Source organism: Aedes albopictus, chromosome 3 (assembly GCF_035046485.1).
Source record: "Aedes albopictus strain Foshan chromosome 3, AalbF5, whole genome shotgun sequence".
In the NCBI taxonomy this organism is placed as follows: domain Eukaryota; kingdom Metazoa; phylum Arthropoda; class Insecta; order Diptera; family Culicidae; genus Aedes; species Aedes albopictus.
The window spans coordinates 400,439,434-400,459,554 of NC_085138.1; the positions used below are offsets into that span (position 1 = coordinate 400,439,434).

Consider the following 20,121-nt stretch of genomic DNA (forward strand, 5'->3'; position numbering starts at 1 on the left):
AACATTAATTTTTTCCAAAGTCACGCAAAATATGAGTATTTAAAGATTTGTTTTCTTCTTTTTACAAAAAATAGGGCCCAATAACTTCTTAACCGTTTGACCAATTTCCAATCTTTAAGCGTCCTTTCGTAGATAATTTGCCAAAGAATGTTGTGAATATGTGGTTCAAACATGGATGAATATCAAAAAACCGTTCGAAAAAACGTATTTTATAAGAAAAATTAGAGTTTTTACAACATTTTAATCGTTTTCATGCTTAATTGGGCTTAAGGTGAACAAATATTCTAAATAATCAAGCCTTAACCTAAAAATTATTTTTTTAAGTATTCTGAATTAAAAAAATATGTTCATGATCTTAATGCGAAGAAAAGCATTGAAAATGTCCTCCACTGTCTTCGATATCCCTAAATATTATACTTAGTATCTGGTTTTGAGTAAAAACTTCGAAAAAGTAGTCCTAACGTTCAATTTTACATGAAAAATCAATGCCTTAGTTCTGACAGTTTTTGGTGAAAAGTATCATTATTTTACGAATAATTCGATCAGGATAAAGATAGATAATAGAAACGTCTACGAAACTACGCTAAAAGATTTGAAATTGGTCAAACGTTTTTTTTTTTCAAACTCTTTAAAAACGGTTAAAAAGTTATCAGGCCTTTAATTTTTTTTCTTGTAAAAAGAAGAAAAATATCTAATTTGAAACCCCCTAAACCCTTTTTAAACCCCCTCAAGCTCCCAGAAACGCCTTAAAATGTCTCTGAACCCCGCCCCCTAAAATCGTCCTGAAACACACTTGAGAGCCTCCTGAAAGGCGCTGGAATGCCTTATTCTTTTTCTTCCTTGTGGCTTTATGTTGCAACTTAGCCTGCCTCTCTTGAACTTTGTGTTCTTTGAGCACTTCCACAGTTAATAATTGAAGGGCTTTTTTTGCCTGCCATTGCATGAACTTGTATAGTGTGCGCTCAGCAAAGTAAACTACCGAAATTCATCAAAATACCTTATGAAATTTAGCCATAACTGCATGGATGCCATAAGAATACCTTATGGAAATTGAAAATGCTTATTATGACCTAATTACATAAGATAAACTTATGAAAAGAGCAAAACAATCACAAAATGATGCAGACTGGAATCGATCCATGAACGTCGAGATCACTGTGCTCGTGTCCAACCCACGCGGTTATCAACGCTTGAGAATATCGTGTTGCTAGATGTGCATAAAAGCCAAACTGTGAGTCGATTCTGCGTCATAGACCGACCATATGAAAATCGTTCTAGCCGTTATGAATTGTTTAAAGGCCATTTCATAAGTTAGACCTTATGATAATCTCAGGTTTATTTGCCTGAGTGCGAGACAAGCACAATTATACACATCCAGGGAAATCCGCAAGGCTAAATAGAGACCCTGGAAGGCTAACTGAACGCCTTGTATTATCTTAAAACGTCTCTGAAATCACATTGAAACCCCCTGAAGCTTACCTGAAAGCCTACACGAAACCGCCAAATTACCCAAAGTTGAGTTCTTTTGATGTAATCCCATAGTTCGATCCAATTAGTTAAAATTTGAGTAAAACGGTCACACTCGCGCTAGGTAAATTGCCTTTACCTCCAGCTTAAAAATATACCCAGGAGTAAGTGAATCCAACCCAAGACCCCCCTCATTCAACTCAAATTTGAGTAAAACTTCATTTACCCTATAATGGCTTATTGGGCCAAGGATCCCCGTTGAATGGACGCATCTCTGTTTATTTTCGACAACATCGGTGGGGGAGACAGGGAAAACAACCTTATTTAGGGTAACTAAACTGGTTTATTCGATTTACTTAACTTTGAGTAAAATCGACCCAAAAATTAGGTAGTTTGGATTTTCCGCGTTTGGAACAACTTTGAAAGCCGTTGAAATGCCTTGAAACGCCTCTGCGAACACTCCCTCCCTCCCCTATACTCCCCTGAAGTCTGAAGAGCCTCTTAAAATCTCTCTAAAACCCTATTAAACTCCTTGAAACGCATTAAAACGTCTCTAAAACACCCGTAAAGCTCATTTGAGAGCCTTTTAATCCCCTCGAAACCCCTATGCAACTTCCTGAAACGCCATAAATTGTCTTGAACTGACTCTGAACCCTAAACACCTTGAAACCACTTGCAACACTTCTGAAACGCACTTTGAAGCTCTTCTAAGAGCTTCTGAAGCTCTACAGAAACCTTCTGATGTCCCTGAAAATCTGAAACCATTTGAAGTCCCTCTGAAATGCCTCGAAACGCCTCTGAAATGTTCCTAAAAACCCCGCAAATCCATTGCTATTTATTTTCAAAATCTAAATCCAACTTTTGGAAATAAATATCAATATCCCCTTTGCCGAGTTTGACTGAGGCCCCCGTAAACTTAATCAGGCACTGACCAGTGGATAACTGACACTGAGGAAGATTACAAGTGGTAGTCGAAATACGCGTATCTGTCAAAGGATAAGCAATTAGGGCGGAATTAAACGGTACAAAACTGATTACACTTATTCGAAAAGGTACTGACAGTTTACATTTGGTATACAGTTAGTGTACTTCAATATTTCACAGTGAAACAATAACTTTTTTTTGCTAACAAAACTAATCATGCAGATTTGAATTAAGTTCAAAATCACAGATCCGTTACAAGGTAAGAAATTCAAAACAAAACTGTAATGGTCCTCAAGTACTGTCCGTTATTTCCAACAAAACTTTAGAACACAATTTTTATGAATGTGCTCCTGTACGATTTATTTAAAGTAGCCATTGAATTCATTAAGCCATTGCCTACCTTCAGGCGTTATTCGCGGTTTAGAGAATTTTAATCCTACAATAACTCAAAAAGTACATAACTTGTTAGAATTTGGACAACATATTGGCGTTGGGCAATTTTGAATCGATGGTCACAACATCCATGTTTTTGTTCCGATCAATCGATTTTTTGAATCGATGTTGAAGCTCCACGAAATTGATCGTATCGATTTTTTTAATTCGATTTTTCTTTCGATCTCAGGCAACCTCTCCCAGGAGTCTAAGTGAATCTATCTCAGGATTCTGGAGAAATCCTTTTTATGATCGAGAAAGTCCCTTTCAGGGTTCTAGCGCATCCTTCTCTGGATTCTAGGTCAGTCCATCTCTGCATTCATTTTTTTTTTGATAATCCCTCTCAGAATTCTATTTGAATTTTCTTTAATAATGTGGAAGATCCTCTCTTAGGGTCCGTCTCAGAATTCTGGGGCAATCTGATTCATGAATCTAGCGGGATGTCTTTCAATACTGCAGGAGTGAGACAGGGTGAGGCAATCCATCACAGGCTTCAGGGAGAATCCATCTCAAGAATCTGAGGAAATCCCTCTGGATTCTGGAAGATTTCCTCTTGAATTCTGAGAGAATCCATCTCAGAAAACTGGAGTAATCTCTCCCGGGATTCTAGGGAAATCCTTAATAGAATTCAGGGAAAATTCCTACTGGAAGAGTTTTTCTCTCTTTTCTGGGATAAGGTCTCTCAGGATGATGGTGTGATCATTTTTAAGCATTTTGAAGGAATCTTTCACAGCATTTTAGAGAAACTCTCAGAATTAAGGAAGAGGCTCTTTAAAAATCCTGGAGTCATTTTACTCAACAGTATTATAAAGGAATACCTATCAGAATTCTATGGAATCTCTGGATTCTAAGAAAATTCATTTCAGGATTTTAGGGTACCACGGTTCCCTACCAAGGGTGAAATCCCTTTCAGGATTCTAAGAAATTTTTGGATGATATGGGTTGATTCTTCTAAGGATTCTGGAAAACCCTCACTTAGGATCCCATTAAAAATTCTGAGGAAATCTTTCTCAGAATTCTCAAGAACTCCTCTCAGACTTCTTAGAGAATCATACTCAGCATTGTAAGAATTGTGACATAATTTCTCTTAGAATTCTGGGGGAATATTTCTCAGGGTTCTGGAGGAATCCCACACAGGATTCTCTTTAAGATCCGTCAGGATTCTGAGACCATGATTCTGGAGAAATCCTTGGAATTCTGGGGCTATATTTTTCAAGACTCTAGGGCACTTTTTTTTCAGAATTATTAATTATTGAAGAATCTCTCACGAGATTGTGGGCAGAATTTTCTAGAGAAATTTGGATTTTGGAGAAACCCTCGCATAGATTTTGTGATTCCTCTTAGGGTTCGAAAGAAATTCTTCTCAGCATTCTATGAGAATCTCATTGGAATTATGTTTTCTGTATTCTGCAGCAGTTGCTCGCAAAAATCCCTTTCAGCATTCAGGGAGATCCCTCTTAGTTATCAGGGAAAATCCCTGACAAGATTATGGGATGATTCTCCTGAGGTTCTGGTGTAATTATTTAAAGTATTCTAGAGGATTCACTCTCAGAATTCTGGGAAAACCCCTTTCAGGAGTTCAGGGGAGTCCTTTCAAAGATTCTGGGGAAATGACTGTTTTATGTGGGAATACCTCTTAGAAGTCCACGGAATCCTTCTCAGGATGCTGGGGAAGTCCATTCTAGAAGTTTTCGTAATCCCTTCCAGGGAGAATCCTTGTCAGATTTTCGGAAAATAACCCGCTTAGGTTAATAGATATATTTCTCTCAAGAATCTGGAAGAACCCCTTTTATGATCCCTCTCATGATCCTGAGGAAATCACTCGTAGAATTCTGCGGAATACCTTTTGGGATTCTGGCAGAATTATTCTCAGCATTCTAAAAGATTTTATCCAGGAATTTAGGGGAATTCTGGGAGAATACTGAAATCTTTCAGAATTATTTATCTTTCAGAGTTATTTATCTTTCAGAATTATATGAGAGTATATCTCTGGTTTCTGTGGAAGTCCCGCCAGGTATTTTGAGGGAACTTTTATCAGGATTCCGGAGTAATCCTTCTTAGAGTTCTGAGCTAAGCTTTTCAGGATTCTGGGGCAATTCTTTTAAGTTTCTTGGGAAATTCATCATAGATTTCCGAAAATCTTTTTCTGTGGGAATCTCTCTCAGTATAATAATCGTATTCAGGATTCAGGAATAACCCCTCTTAGGATTCTGGAAAATTTTGGGAGAATCCCAAGGGAGAATTTCTCTTAGGATTCTGAGACGATCTATCACAGGATTCTGGGAGAATTCCTCTCGGGACTCTGAGACAATCCGTCTCATAGATATGGAGTAATCTCTCTCAGGATTCTAGGAAAATCCTCAATGGAATTCAGAGAGAACCAAGACCAAGATTACGGAAGAGTCTTGCTTTCTTTTCTAGATAATGTCGCTCAGGATTCTGTTGTGATCATTTTCAACAATCTTAAAAAATCGCTCATAATTCTAAAGGAACTCCTTTCAGAATTCTGGAGGAGTCTCTTTATAGTGTCTGGGGGAGTTCTTCTCATAGTTTTGTATTACTTTTTAACATCGAATCGATGTGAAAACATCGAAGCAAAGCATTCGATTAAATCGGTTAATCGATTCTGCATATCCGATTCGAATCGATTCACAAAAATCGATGTCTCAGCCAGATTTTCCCAATGCTACAACATTTTCGAAATCATGACCCCAAATTTAGTAAGCAAGAATATTTTCAACACAAACGATCATTGTTCACTTAGGTGATCAATGTTACCCCAAATCAACAAAATCAAAAATTAGATTTAAAAGCCTATTTGAACATGTTTTTATGTTTCACAATACTTTTTCAAGCAACTCAAAACATATTCAGAGGGTCAGTAAATATAAAACATGTTATGTTTTCCTAAACAAGAGGATTAATCAAGAAAAATCGAAAATTTTGATCAATGTCCCAAGTAACACCGAAAACATGATTCGCAATCGCAAAGTATTTACTTTGTCCTATAGCAGTTGTTTCAAAGTATCTCAAAACATATCTTGTCTTATATATGCCGTTTTCATGATATTTAAAACTAATTTATTTTGATCTTCCGTCAGTAAGTCGTATTAGGGAGAATATTTTGTTTTAACAAACAAGCCTATTAATTTATTGGATATGTTCTAATAAAGTTCATTTTGTTTCAGTCTGAAAAGTCTAATTATGTTCTATAGCTGCCTGAAGATGTTTGGTAAAACAATATTTCTAAGTATATGTTTTACCAAACATCTTCAGGCAGCTATAGAACATAATTAGACTTTTCAGACTGAAACAAAATGAACTTTATTAGAACATATCCAATAAATTAATAGGCTTGTTTGTTAAAACAATATAAACTACGACCTGTGCCTCAATACCTAGCTCGATCCTTGTTAGACACGATCGCGACATGCCGTTGTCTCTTGATGACCACGATAGCACTGTTGTCCTGGATCGGGACTACGTCTCCTCGATATAGCATACCGCAAAAATTGGCGATGATATCCGACAAGGACGAATACACAAGTTTACAGCATTTTTGAACTCGGTAAGTTGATGATCATTTTTGGTGTAGAATCATGCCCTGAGTTCGAAAACGCGAAGGAAAAAAAATACAGTAGAGCGGATTTTTTTTCGACTTTCCATACAAGGTTGATGATTTGAAATCGATTTTTGTTCTATTTTTAAGCAAAGTCGCTCACTTCAAACATCTCATTCTCCGTAATCAATGCTCCGATTGAGCTGAAATTTTTACTGTAACTCGCCTACATATGATATGTCAAATAAACGTCGAGAAAGAATTTTTCAGTTGGTTTTTTCTTATTGAAAAAAATACACTTCTTCAAAAAATTTTGGGAATTTTACTAAAATTTAAGAAGATCGTCCCTAAAACTCGCCAATATCTTGAATTTCATCAATCTGACGCGAATCCTGTATTCAGATGATCGAATGGTTTTGTATTCAGCTTATAATTAATGGAAAAAGATTAAAAATTGGTTGAACAAAACGCAATATGTTTGAATTTTAGTAAATTACATATTTTGAAAAGTTACAAAACTCGATATTGAGCTAAAACTCAAAAACTCTTCTACTTTAAATTTTTTGAAGGTCGGTTTCGAAATCAGCACTAAATTGTGCTTCAAAAATTTTGGTCGTTGACAGAAGTTCACGACTTTCGTTTTATTTTGTAAACTTGTGATACTGGTGCTGTGCTCTGGGTCCGTGAAGTAACTGAGCATACGACATTGGCAGATAGTGGATCCTCGAATACGGCATTGCCCATGGATGATACAGATAATTGTAAGGGCTTAATTTCAATTCGAACTTGGCCGATTCCTCGAAGTCGACGAACTTTTTATCGATGGGTACCTTTTTTCGCTAATCGTTCCATCCGCCTGTAGGTCATATTTCAGCATTAACAGCTGCCAACATGTATTAACAATCCCGCCAGACCTAGAATATTTGAAAAAGCTATTTATAAAAGGTGTATAAATCATCAAATCAAGAATAAATTACACAATAATATCCAAAACAGCACTGCTAATGTTTACATTCACGCGAATTACTGCGGCATAAACAATGATGGTGACAGTCATCTGAATTATGTTTTATATGTCATATAAGAGTAATGTTTAAAGTTTCTCTTGTTCTCCATTAAGTTCTATATAAACATAATATGTTTGGTTTGTTCACATTAAGTTAGGATGAGGTTTTCTGCAGTATGTCAGCAAACATGTGTAACATACATTAAATTCAACTTATTGGACATGTCCATGCCACACCACCGATCATAAAAATGATGATATTATTTTCCATTTGAAAAAAAAAAATACGCCTTAATCCTCGAGCGATCGCGCTGTTGTATTTTGTACAAAATGTTGAAAAAATCTCGCTTTTTGTACTCAGCATTATCGTGATGCTGACGCAGGTAGTCAACTGCGCGAGTTACGGAAGGTTAAAGAAACTTATATAGCCTGGATTTGCTGGTTGGGTCACGACCTCGGTCAATACTGCGCCCCGATTAGCGGCTCGGTACCCTACACAAACGCTAAAACGGTCATCAGTGAAGAAAGCTCTTGGTTGATAATTTAGAATAGGCTGCCTTAAAAGGGACATTACGCCAAGGAGTAACAAAAGTCTTGTCTGAAAATGACCTGCATGTACTATTTTTCACGAGAAGTCAGCAAATACTATCATTGAAGTTTGAAGAAAGTAGATATAGATTATACTTTTTTGTTCTTATACATTGTGATGATATATTCCACGTGATGCAAATCCTATTGCTAACTTAGAGTTTAGAGCGCTATTTAATATAATATTTTTCAAATTGTGATAGCTATATTTGCTCAATACCGACACAACCATAACTTATTAGACATCCAAAATAATGACTTTCCAGGGCAAGAGAAATAAAACTAGTTTTTGTCGTACATCTCAAGACTTTTACTATGCAGTGTTTTGGAAAGCCATTATTTTTTTTCACTAAAATGTTAAATATTCAGAAAATATTATATTTTTGATCTATGATTTGTGATTTTTTGTACGAGTTTAGCTCATTCTTGATAAAGACAACGACTTTTAATTTCAAATTTGAAAATAATACGAAAATTATTAGATTTTTTATAGCGATACCCTTGAAAAAATACGAATTTCTAAGGCGCATCGAACTTATCGAGGTACAACTGCCTATTTCACCACAAATAATGATTTGCATTACAATTTGCGGTCACAGAATGGCAATTTTGAATTGAAATAATGTTGAAGAATATTTATTACATGGTGTTTTTCGTGCTTGTATATTTTCATTATTGACATTTTGAGACTTAATCAAATATACATGATTAATTACGGATATACAACAAATATTTCATGATACAGTCGCAGGGCTCTGCTAACTGAGATTCGTTGATATTATGTTTCGTAAAACATACTGAGAAACATAATTAAGTATAGCATGATCCATATAGAACATGATTATAACATTTCAAAGATGTTGCATAGGCTCCACCTTCTGCGCTTTTTCGGTCGTATATCAGTCTGGAAAACGGTTTTGTTGCTTCGAACCAAAACATTGTTGCTGGTCATATTGGAGTCATATTAATTCCTATAGGACATGTTGTGTTACTTGGGGTTACCCCGGATTACGGTACATAGCACATACTCCAACTTTACTGAAGTTTCGTACTTGCTATCTTCCCGAGCAGGAATGAATAACTGCCAAATAACTGGAGCATACCAAAGTCAGGTATCATACCAAGACAAGGTATTGGTCGGTTATCCATGTACATATTGAAAAAAACTTATTTTGGTATTTTGTAGGTATTGATGCAATACCTCAACGAATTATTGGTTCGGTGTTGAGAACTGCTTGAGGTATTATTCAATTATGGAAAAATCGCTATTTGTATGGAAAAATCGCCGATTATTGTTAAGGTATTGCCATACCTGATGTCATTATTCACGCGCTATGCACAGAATACACACCAGTTATTATTTTAGGTATTTTACCTCTTATTGAGCTACTTAAGGTGAAACTGGATCCATTTCCTCACATTTTGGTTTTTGATTTTTAATAAAATAACGAAGCAATATTTTCAAAATCGGTTTTCGTACACATGTAGAGTATGGATCAAGGTATCTCCTGAATTTTTCCCTGGTGGAAAAAGTTTTTCGTTTTTGCAGAAACCATTTTTAAACGAAATTGCACAGAAAAATGGTTTCTGCAAAAAACGAAAAACATACCATTGATCCATTCTCTACATGTGTACAAAAACCGATTTTGAAAATATTGCTTCGTTATTTTATTAAAAATCAAAAACCAAAAAAATGAGGAAATGCTTCCAGTTTCGCCTTAATACCTCATTTAGGATGTAGGTATTCGGTTTTCCATAACTGAATTAGTATTTTGTCAGCTATTTTCTCCTGCTCGGGTTGTCGTACCATCTAAATTCTAAATATTCATATTCATTATCTTATCTACAATGTAGCCAGCTCCTAAAACCATGTGGTTTTATGTATCGAATAATGGTGTGCAGGATGATACTAGATGTTCATGTGAAGCTGACTATTTCGTTGTTAATATCTTCTGTATCCGAAGTATTGACATATTGTCATGTTTTGTATTTTACAGAAAGTATTTTCGTAGTTATATAAAATTGGCCCAAAAATAACACTCATCACTATATAGACTCTCAGTGTATATGTTAAATAAACCTAAAATCAGTTCCAATATAAGCATGGAAAATCAATTTAATCGAAGAACGAAAATATTTGCCTCCTCAAATTCCTCTGATATCGACGACGATGATAAACGCTCGCGCCTTTGATATCTATGCCATCTAAGCAGACAACAAACTCAGATTTACATCACTCTATTATCGTCGTTGCATGTTGTTTTAGATTTAGATACAGAACATTCAGCCAGCAACCCATATGTTGATATAAATTTTCCGCTATACTAAATATGTCGTCCTCGGTCGTCAACGTTTATGATACGCAAAATTGTTGGCATTCCTGTTCCGGGGGAATCTGTTTCCCGACCGGGCGGAGTGGGCCCTTCCGCGTCAGCAGCAACCAACAACGTAACAGTTGGGAAATGTTGCCTGGCATGCTCGGCAGCAGGAGCAGCAGCAGCATCCAAGTGGAGTGGATGGGGAAACGAGGGAATGCCTGGCTCTCGGTCCGGAGGAAGTTTGAGTTATGTGGATATCCCCGGTCCCCCGGTTTTTGGTTCCAGCAATACGGCGCGTGGGATGGATGTTGCAGCAGCTAGCTTGCTATTTGGCTTTCTATTTTTCGGAGGTTAGGATGTCTTCAGTTGAATGTTGCGAAGAAGTTGCTTTTGTTGCGCGAGTTAGCTCGTTATCTTGGGAGGAAGGAAGCCAGATAAGACGGGATGCTGCGGTGGAGGACTGGATGTGGATGGCATGCAAGGGTTGGAAAGTGTTCTGTCTAGCGGATTAGCTTGTTTAGAGAAAAAGAGATCGCTTCGGAAAATAGTTGAGAAGTTAGTTTTATTTCCAAGTTTTCACGAATGCAAAGGTATTGCTTCTGAATACTGCTAAGTTTCATACGGCAGATTGATTTAGTTTTCACATTTCCGAACTGGATTGTCGACTCCCAGTTTCAAGCCACGGACAGCTCTTCATCAACCTGTCCATCTGAAGCCATCATGTAACAAAATTGAAACATTTGTCCAAACAAACTCCAAACCCCGACAAGACAACCAGCGGCGAGAACTCTCAGCACGCGGGAGCCACGAAATCAATAACATGAAATCACGCATTTCGGTTAATTAATTTTTGTAAACGCGTAGCTTCAACTCGGCCAGCCAGTCAACGAGAGAGGTGGCAACCTGTCCCGCGTCCAAATCCGGCTGTCTTCGAGCAATCGTTTGTTCGTTATCGATTAAATAGAGACGCATGCACGGCTGTTGGCTGCTACTAAAGAGAGCCAAGTGGACGCATCATCATGATCGCACCATCATCACATCCCCCCGCGACAGCAGCACCCGCCATGATGACCCGTTATAGTTTTGAACCCTGTGTGTGAACTTCCAGCCCAGCTATTTGTACCGAGCGGGGGACGGTCGGACGGACGCCCGGGCGCACATGTCCAAATAAAAATACGAAAGTCATGTTAACGTTGTTAGTCTGGCCTGGTCTCTGGCCGAGAGTAGGAGAGATCTTGATCGTGTCATGTCACGCGGAGGCATCGCGATGGAATTTGCTTTACAATTTCGTCTGCTTCCAATTTTCGGACGGTTTTTGGGAATATGCTGCTGCTGCTGCTGCTGCTTCTGAAGGGTGCCCAGAGTACAAATGGGACGCCAGCAACCGAGATTGGGACCCTTGGAGGGAGGTCGATTTCTATCGCCCAAGTGGCGTTGACGAGGCTTTCGTGAGTCGGTGTTGATCCATGGAAAATGGATCCACTTTTCCACGGGTGATTTCACTGATTGGGCCAGTTGGGCATAATTAGATTTTCTCTTTTACGGGCTGAAATGAAAGTTAACTTCCGTTTTAGGTGTTGAGACGTGATGGTTACACGTGCCAAGATTCAATTGGGAGATAACATTAAGCTACTTCAGAAACACAAAAAAATAATCTATTGGTCAATGGATACAATATTGAAATGATTTTGACCTTTCCTCTGAGTCTAATCTGTGTCAAATTTTCACCAATCTCTGAAGTGATTAAACAATCAACCCCGTCATCGCAAAAGAATGCCGCACTTTCCCAGCCTCTTCTAGACGATGGAGAGCAGCAAACTTAATACATACTTTTAACCCTCCATCGAAGGGATGTTTCACCATTTCAGCCCAAAACAATCTCCGAATGTCGAAATTGTTTCCCAATAGGGTCCGGGACCATTTGGGCAGGAGCACCTATTTTGGGCACTTGCTGCTATAACTCAGTCAATTCTGAACCGATTGATTTGATTTTTGAGACACGGTCAGATACGCACAGTATCTAGCCATGTACAAAAATTCAAGTCAATCGGTTTGAAACTGACTGAGTAATAGCAGCAAGTGCCCAAAATAGGTGCTCCTGCCCAAATGGTCCCAGACCCTATTTCGTCTTCCGCCTTTTCTTCTCGGAACAATTTCCCCATCATGCAAACTTCATCAGCTACTTAGGACACGGCTCTGTCGAAATTCTTAAGCTAATTTCTTAATTTCCTTTTTTTCCTCTTCTCAGACACAACTCTCACATGGTTTTCCGTACTCGGACCGGCGGAGTGACTACAGTGGATCTATCGGAAGCGGAGCGGGCGCCACCCGGTTAGGGGCGCACGAGCATGACCCGCTGTCGCTGCACCAGGCGCTGCAGAGTGCCGTCGACGACGGCCAGAATCCGGTGATAGACGAGAACGCCGGGTTTATGAGCGATCTGCCGCTGTTGAAAAGTGAGTATTTTTTATTATTTTCAGTGTTCGGTTAATTTATCTGGTGGCATCTAGCACAGGGATTTGCAGAACGTGCACCGTGGTGCACTTGGTGCATCGTAAAACCTTGCCAAATGCAATAAAATATACAAAAACTGCACTCCTTTTGATGTTCAAACAGGTTATGGTAGAGTCACAGAGCAATTAGTAATCGTGCAACTACAAATACATCTTATACAGTAGGGTTTCTATTGAATTCCCGTCATATTAAGCACCGACCAATAATGATCGAATTTATTCTTGCACCTTTCCCAATGCCTCATGGCCAGTTTGGTTTCAATGGCTGATTCATAAATTATCTATCATATTATGTAAAAACATATTATAAAACAACTACAATTTCATTGAAATTATTAGATTGATTACAAGACTGAATCATTGTCCCTCGAATTCTATATCCCTCTAGTCCACGTCAATTTCTGACACAACATTAAATCAATTCCCGTCACACCTTTTATGTGGCACTGTGTTACATAGAATGGTAAAAAATATGATTTTTACCGTAGTTGTGTTTTCGAAAAGTCGGTCAATTTTTTTTCCAATTCAAATCAAATCATGCGTTCGAAATACTGTTGAGCAGAAAGCTTATAAATCGAGATAGATATAGCTTTAGAATAACGACCACTATATTTCGATTTATAATTTTGCCCACCAGATCATAAAACGCAATCACAGTGCAACGTGCAACGGAGAAATCTTTCTCTGTGGTTGTGCAATACAATGTTCCGTATGCAGAAAATCCCAATTAAAACGTTAAATTTTTCGTAATTATTCGATGCCCAGAGGTTAATGATAGTCTACATCTTTTTACTTTCATCTAATGAGCCCTTGGCAAAGATAAATTACCCAAGTAACAAAAGTAGCTGCATAAAACCTTATGGAAAAAACGCTTATGTGAAAACTCTTATACAGCAAAAATGTTAGTTGGGTATTAGCTATTTCCCTTGTGAAGAATTAGCTATAGGTCAAATTCATAAATTAAAAAAAAAAAGAAAAAACGCTATTTTCCATTTAATATGACGGGAATTAGCACATTTGACGAAGTAAATGTCTACCCTAAGCGAAAAAAGTTTGAGCGTTCCTCTATCGAGCAGCGCGATCACTCGAGGGGTAAGTGTGCTTTACTCAATTTTAGTGTGTATCTCGCCACTTTCATGAATCTATACGGAGAAAAAAAGACGTAGATACCGTCTTCAGCCAGAGACTGTACAGACTGAAAAAGAACTAAACACTAGACAAGGAACTCACGGAGCATGCACCAGTGGATACGGAGAAGAAACTATTCTCACGAAAAGTTTCGACGCCCGGAGCGAGAATCGAACCCTTACCGCATAGCGTGGTGCGATGTACCCAAATGTAAGTTTATATCACTCAACTTCAGAGTTGCATACGGAAACCCAAATTTGAGTTCGTGGAAGCAATGTTAAAGTGAGTTTGTTATATTTGATCCTGTGTGACAAAGTACCTACCGGCTGAGTTTTTTTTTCACCCAACTGCTAGTTCAAAATACTCAAATTTGAGTTTAATGATATTTACTCAATTTTGCCTTCCCACACCGAACTGTCAAAGTTGGGTAGGTTTTGCTCTCTGACAACAACGAAGAGAGTGGATGAGAGGGGAGACAAAAAAGAACAAGCGGTTTCCAACTAAATTGATTACCTGTCACTACTGAAAAAAAATACTCTGATAACTCATTGATTAATGCGATTACTATGATTACTATTGATTACTCAAGATTACTACAGATTACTCAGATTTCTTCTGATTATCATGATTACTTGTGATTACCTTGAATACATGTGATTACTTATTGATTACCAAGATTATCAGTAGTACACAGATTACCTATGATTATCATATGATTACTTTGTTTGGTTGAACCGTTGATTACCTAGTTGATTACATTTGATTACCATTGACTACATGTGATTACCATTGATTACATCTGATTACCATTGATTACCTCGGATTATTAATGATTACTGTTGAATACCATGATAACTTGTGATTACCTTGATTACTTATGATTACTTATTGATTACTTAGATTACTATTGATTACTCAAGATTATTTAAATTATTTATGATTACTTTTGATTACCTCGATTACTTATGACTACTTATTGATTACCAAGATTACTATTGATTACTTAAGATTACTACTGATTACTCATATGATTACAACTAATTACTCATGATTACTTTGTTTGGTTATACCATTGATTACCTAGTTGATTACATTTGATTACCATTGATTACATCTGATTATTATTGATTACATCTGATTACCATTGATTACTTCAGATTACCAAGATTACTTATGATTACCTGATTACTCAGAGAAATCGAAAGTAATCATTGATTACTTGTCACTAATAAATTTGTTGGAAACCCCTTGAAAAAGAACTTAAAAGTGAGTTTAAAAATACTCAAATTTAGGTACTTGAGTTTTTCCATGTAAACATTGTGTGCAGCTATCATACAGCCGTTTAGAGCATGTGGCTCTGTCTCCGCTGCCTTTCTGCTTTAATTTCCAAAGTGGCCTAAACTGAAAATATCTCTTGCCACGTGATCATGACACACACTTAATAGTAGGAGCGGTTATGCCAAGACGGGTGGCAAAATTATATCAAGTTTATATTATATTATGTTATGATGTTATAATATTGTTCTTATTATATATTATTTACCTATTATGTTATAAACTAGAAGCAATATAATGTTAAAATAACTAATCTAATTAGGATAATAAACTATTGAGTCATAATCAGATCAAAATCAAAAAGATCAAAAAAGCCTCAATGTTGCATTTCTATCAAAGTTTGATTCAATTTTGTAACATTATTTTCCTAATATCGCAGGCTCAAAACTCATGTTTTGAAATCACCAAGGATGTTAAACATGATTGTATCATAATGAGTTGTAAATATGTATCATGATTTGTTATAATGTTGTTATATTTGTGTTACAATTTTCAAGTCGACCAGTAACGGGGAAGCACGCTTATCACAAGAGTGACCATAATTTCTAAAGTTATCTCAGGAAAATCTTTGACGGTATCTATTTGGAAGTATCCATCGAGAAACCAAAAAATCCCTATTCGAATCACTGGAGAAATTTAAGAATTCGAAACTTTAAGAGAACTCCTGAAGAAATCCCGTAATAGTTATTTATGTGACGAGTTGCAAAAAGTTGATTTTTTCAGCACGAGCCGTACATTTGGATAAATACGAAAAGTGCTGAAAAAAATCGAGTTTCGCAACGAGTTCCATACAAAATTTTATGCAATGATTTTTCCATTATACAACTCATTTGAGTTGCATAATGTTCATAATGCTACTCAAATGAGTTGCATTATGAACATTATACAACTATGTTTCATTATGCAACTCATTTCAGTTGCATAATGAATCAGTTCGTAAAAAAATGGATATTATGATACCAAAATGAGCTATATAGAATAGAAATTATAATACTGAATTGCATAAAGTAATTTAAACCTTTAGAGGAGAGAAGTCAAAGGATAAATTCTTTAAGCAATAGCAAGACATATTTCTGTACACTCTAAGATTCTGATTTTCCAGCTCAGTAAAATTTACGCGGAGTTTTGTATTTTTTCATCTTTTTACTGAGTTTTCAACAGCAGATTTAACTCGGTACACTCGGTAATCAATATTTACCGTTCATGAGTAACGATATTTACCGTTCATCTGTAATTTTTGACAGTTCATTTGCAGAACTCGTTAACTCATTTACAGAGTATTCAGCAAAAGGGATAACCGAGCGTACCGAGTTATATCTGCTGTTGAGAACTCAGTAAAAAGATGGGGAAAATACCGAGCTGATCTTAGTGTGTATGAATACCACGAGGAAGTCCTGGAGGAATCCTACGAGGAACCCCCGAGAAATCTGTAAAAAAAGCCCTTAATGGAAGGTTATAGAGCAATTTTGGAGACATCCTCTTAGATAAATTGTTTGATTATATTTGGGAGAAATGACTGAAGACATCCATAGAATCACTAGAGGTATCTTCAGAGAAATCTCTGAATAAACCCCGGTAGAATTTCTGAAGGAATCCTAGGAGGAAAATCCCTAGATAAATTTCTGGGAGAATCAATGAAGTAACTCTAGTCGGAATCATTACAGAAATCTCCACAGAAATTTCTGGATACATCCCTAGTAGAGTTTATGTAGAAATTCCTGGGGAAAAAACCCACAGAAACGCCAGCAAAAATTTCCGAAGGAGTTTTCAAAGGAATCCCAAGAAAAACTTGTGGAGGTGCCACAGTATTTTTTTGTTCTTTATTTAAACACAACATTCCTGATTTTCTTACAAACTTGCTGAATTAAAGGAGTTGCTGAAACTCAGCGCCAAACTCCACAATTCTAGACAAATTTTAAAATACACTAAAGATTTTAAATGTAACATAGCAACATTACGAAAATTCGACAACCCGTTCTACCTTACTTGATATATTCAAAGTCTTATAAGTATGTTAGCCTATTCCTCTGCTTACTCAAAACATTATTCAATCAACATTTTTATATCATTTTCTACACACCTTTCCGCAACACAGTGGTGTAGAATGGCAAAAAAAAACATACAAACAACTTCAGAACATGACACCTCACTGGGTATCGGAAACTCCCTCCACTGCCAGTCCCATATTGCCTTTTTTCACCTAGGTACGAATAAACTACAACTTCAATCGCACCTCTCGGCCAACCATAAGCAACTCAACAATGCTTATTATTTATGAACCGCCTTTCGCACAACAAAAACTAGAGAACTTCTCGCAGTAGGCCAAAAGAAAAACATCAATGTGCGCTCATACCTCTATGCTCGCCGTCGTCGCCGGCCTGCTGCGAGAGAACCGGCGGAGCTTCAGATTACAATATTGCTTTGTGTTCGCAGAAGCGCGCTCTTTAACACGTTTTTTCTCCTCTTTGGCGCCCTTCTTATTGCTCACTCTTCCCTCATCTCATCTGGCTAATAATCGGATCTCCCTCTGTGATTTACCCTCCTCCGGTTCCATCCAACTCCTGTAGTCCCGTCTGAATGAAACTTTACCGACGACGGACGCACCGGGGTCGATCCCCGGGTCCGTCATTGACGAAAAGTTCCACGATTAATTAGCACCTCTTTTTTCCTCTATGAGTCTGGCACAGCAGACACAGCACAGCTCTTGATGAGCGAACGACATGAGGACACCAGGAGGAGTCGTAGTCGTCGAAGACGGATCACGGTGATCGCTTATCGCAATCGCGTGCGTTGATCAGCCCGAGAGATTAACATGTCCAACACCGCCCCGACAGAGTTCAGTCCATTTTGTGATCTTATCGCAGGACTACACACCGCACCGGTAGCCTAGCTAGCTAGATCAAGTTTCGTACACAGTAGTGACTTAGTTGACAATATCGGGCCTATGCTAATGAGATGTCTCTTCTTCGTTGATTTGGGATCGCCTGGATCGGATCTCGAAACCGGTGTGGGACCGAAGAAGGGGACCCCATTTGGAATCGTTTATGTATAATCCCATTATAACGATAACTTCCTCACTTATGGCGATCAACGAGCTGGTTGAGTGTTGCTCCACGGCATGGCACACCTCTGCTGGAAGAGGATGCAAGTAATGGATAGTCCCAATGGGGGAAACGGGCAAAAAGTGGATCTTGCCATATTTGATTTATCCTCAGAGCGCGGAGGTTCATTCATGGATTGAATTTGGATTTTGCAGCTTATGATATTGGCCAAGTTACCCTGCAGGAGAAATGTTCGGGGAGCCTAAATCAGTTGCAAATGAGTCCACTTGTCACCTTTTTAGCTGCACAAGCATTGATATTATGTATGTGAAATAGAAATTGGTCAGTAGGGACTGTTTGTTTTACAGTGTTCATGCTGAACATGTAGGTATTTTTCTGCAGACTGTTTCTCATCTACTTCTTTTCTTTTTCTTGGCGTAACGTCTCGACTAGGACAAAACCTGCGTTTCAGCTTTGGATTCTATGAGCACTTCCACAGTTTTTAACTGATATCTTCCTATGCCAAACATTATTTTGCTTATTTACTTGACACTTGATGGGGTATAATTCATAGCGGTGAATCTCCCGAGATGAACTAGCCAAGGGCTAAAAATCTCGTTAATACAGATAAAAAAGCGGTGAATCTACGCCGAATCAAGCATTCGTCACTACTGGTCCCAGTCCTGGACCAACCTTAGTCCTTAGGTCCTTGTTCACGAAGCCGACGGCCCGATCTTGTTTATGTTTTGCTGAATATGGTTTTAACTTGTTGATCCTCCGGCATGCGAGCTACGTGTCTAGCCCACCGCAGCTTGCCGTGTTTTATTCATTTCGCTATATTCATCGCTTTATACAGGGTGTTAGGTTCCTGAGTGCAAACTTTTTGAAGGGTGGTAGAGGACTATAAATGGTGAAAAAAATTGTTCTACGCATATGGTCAAATCTCAACCGTTACGAATTATTGAACTTCCCATGTTTTGACTCTTATTGCCGTAACTGGCTATAACTTGAAAATGGCCAAACTTATCGCAGTTTTGTGACCTTTATTCGAAAGATTATTGAATTTTCTATCAAATGGTATCTTTGTATCGATTGGTTTAGTTGAATAACTAAGTTTTCTAGAGCAAATAGCTCAAAAGTAGTGTGTTTTAATTTGTTTTTGTCAATTATCTTTGAAAAATACGTAATAAATTAAAATTCTTTCTTCGGTAAAGTTGTGGCCCCTATTACACTCTACAATTCGTTCTTTGACACCAAACTTCTAACTCTTATCGTTTTCTTGCAATTTTGATTTGAATATGCGGCACAGTGCGCAAAAAAGTGATTTCCATTACAGTTGCTAATTTATGATCTGAAATGCGATGTTTAAATCGAAATTGCAAGAAAACAATAAGAGATAGAAGTTTGATGGCAAAGAACAAATTGTAAAGTGTAATAGGGGCCACAACTTTGCTAGGGAAAGAATTTTAATTAAATACGCATTTTTCAAAGATAATTGACAAAAACAAATTAAAACACACTACTTTTGAGCTATTTGCTCTAGAAAACTTAGTTATTCAACTAAACCAATCGATTCAAAGATGCCATTTGATAGAAAATTCAATAATCTTTCGAATAAGGGTAAAAAAATTGCGATAAGTTTGGCCATTTTAAAGTTATAGCCAGTTAAGGCAATAAGAGTAAAAAACATGAGAAGTTCAATAACTACGGAACGGTTGAGATTTGACCATATGCGTAGAACAATTTTTTTCACCATTTATGGTCCTCTATCATCCTTTAAAAAGTTTGCACTCAGGAACCTAATACCCTG

At 37.5% G+C, this 20,121-nt stretch overlaps 1 protein-coding gene across 6 annotated transcripts in view; it reads left to right on the forward strand.

Annotated features, from left to right (window-relative positions):
• Positions 1-20,121, forward strand: part of LOC109408342 (transcription factor AP-2-epsilon) — a 254,560-nt gene that overhangs the window by 227,298 nt on the left and 7,141 nt on the right. For all 6 annotated transcript variants that reach the window (XM_062856073.1, XM_062856072.1, XM_062856075.1 and 3 more), the window contains one exon: positions 12,543-12,750. In XM_062856073.1, coding sequence (XP_062712057.1) covers positions 12,543-12,750 — 208 coding nt within the window. The remainder of the gene's footprint in view (positions 1-12,542; positions 12,751-20,121) is intronic.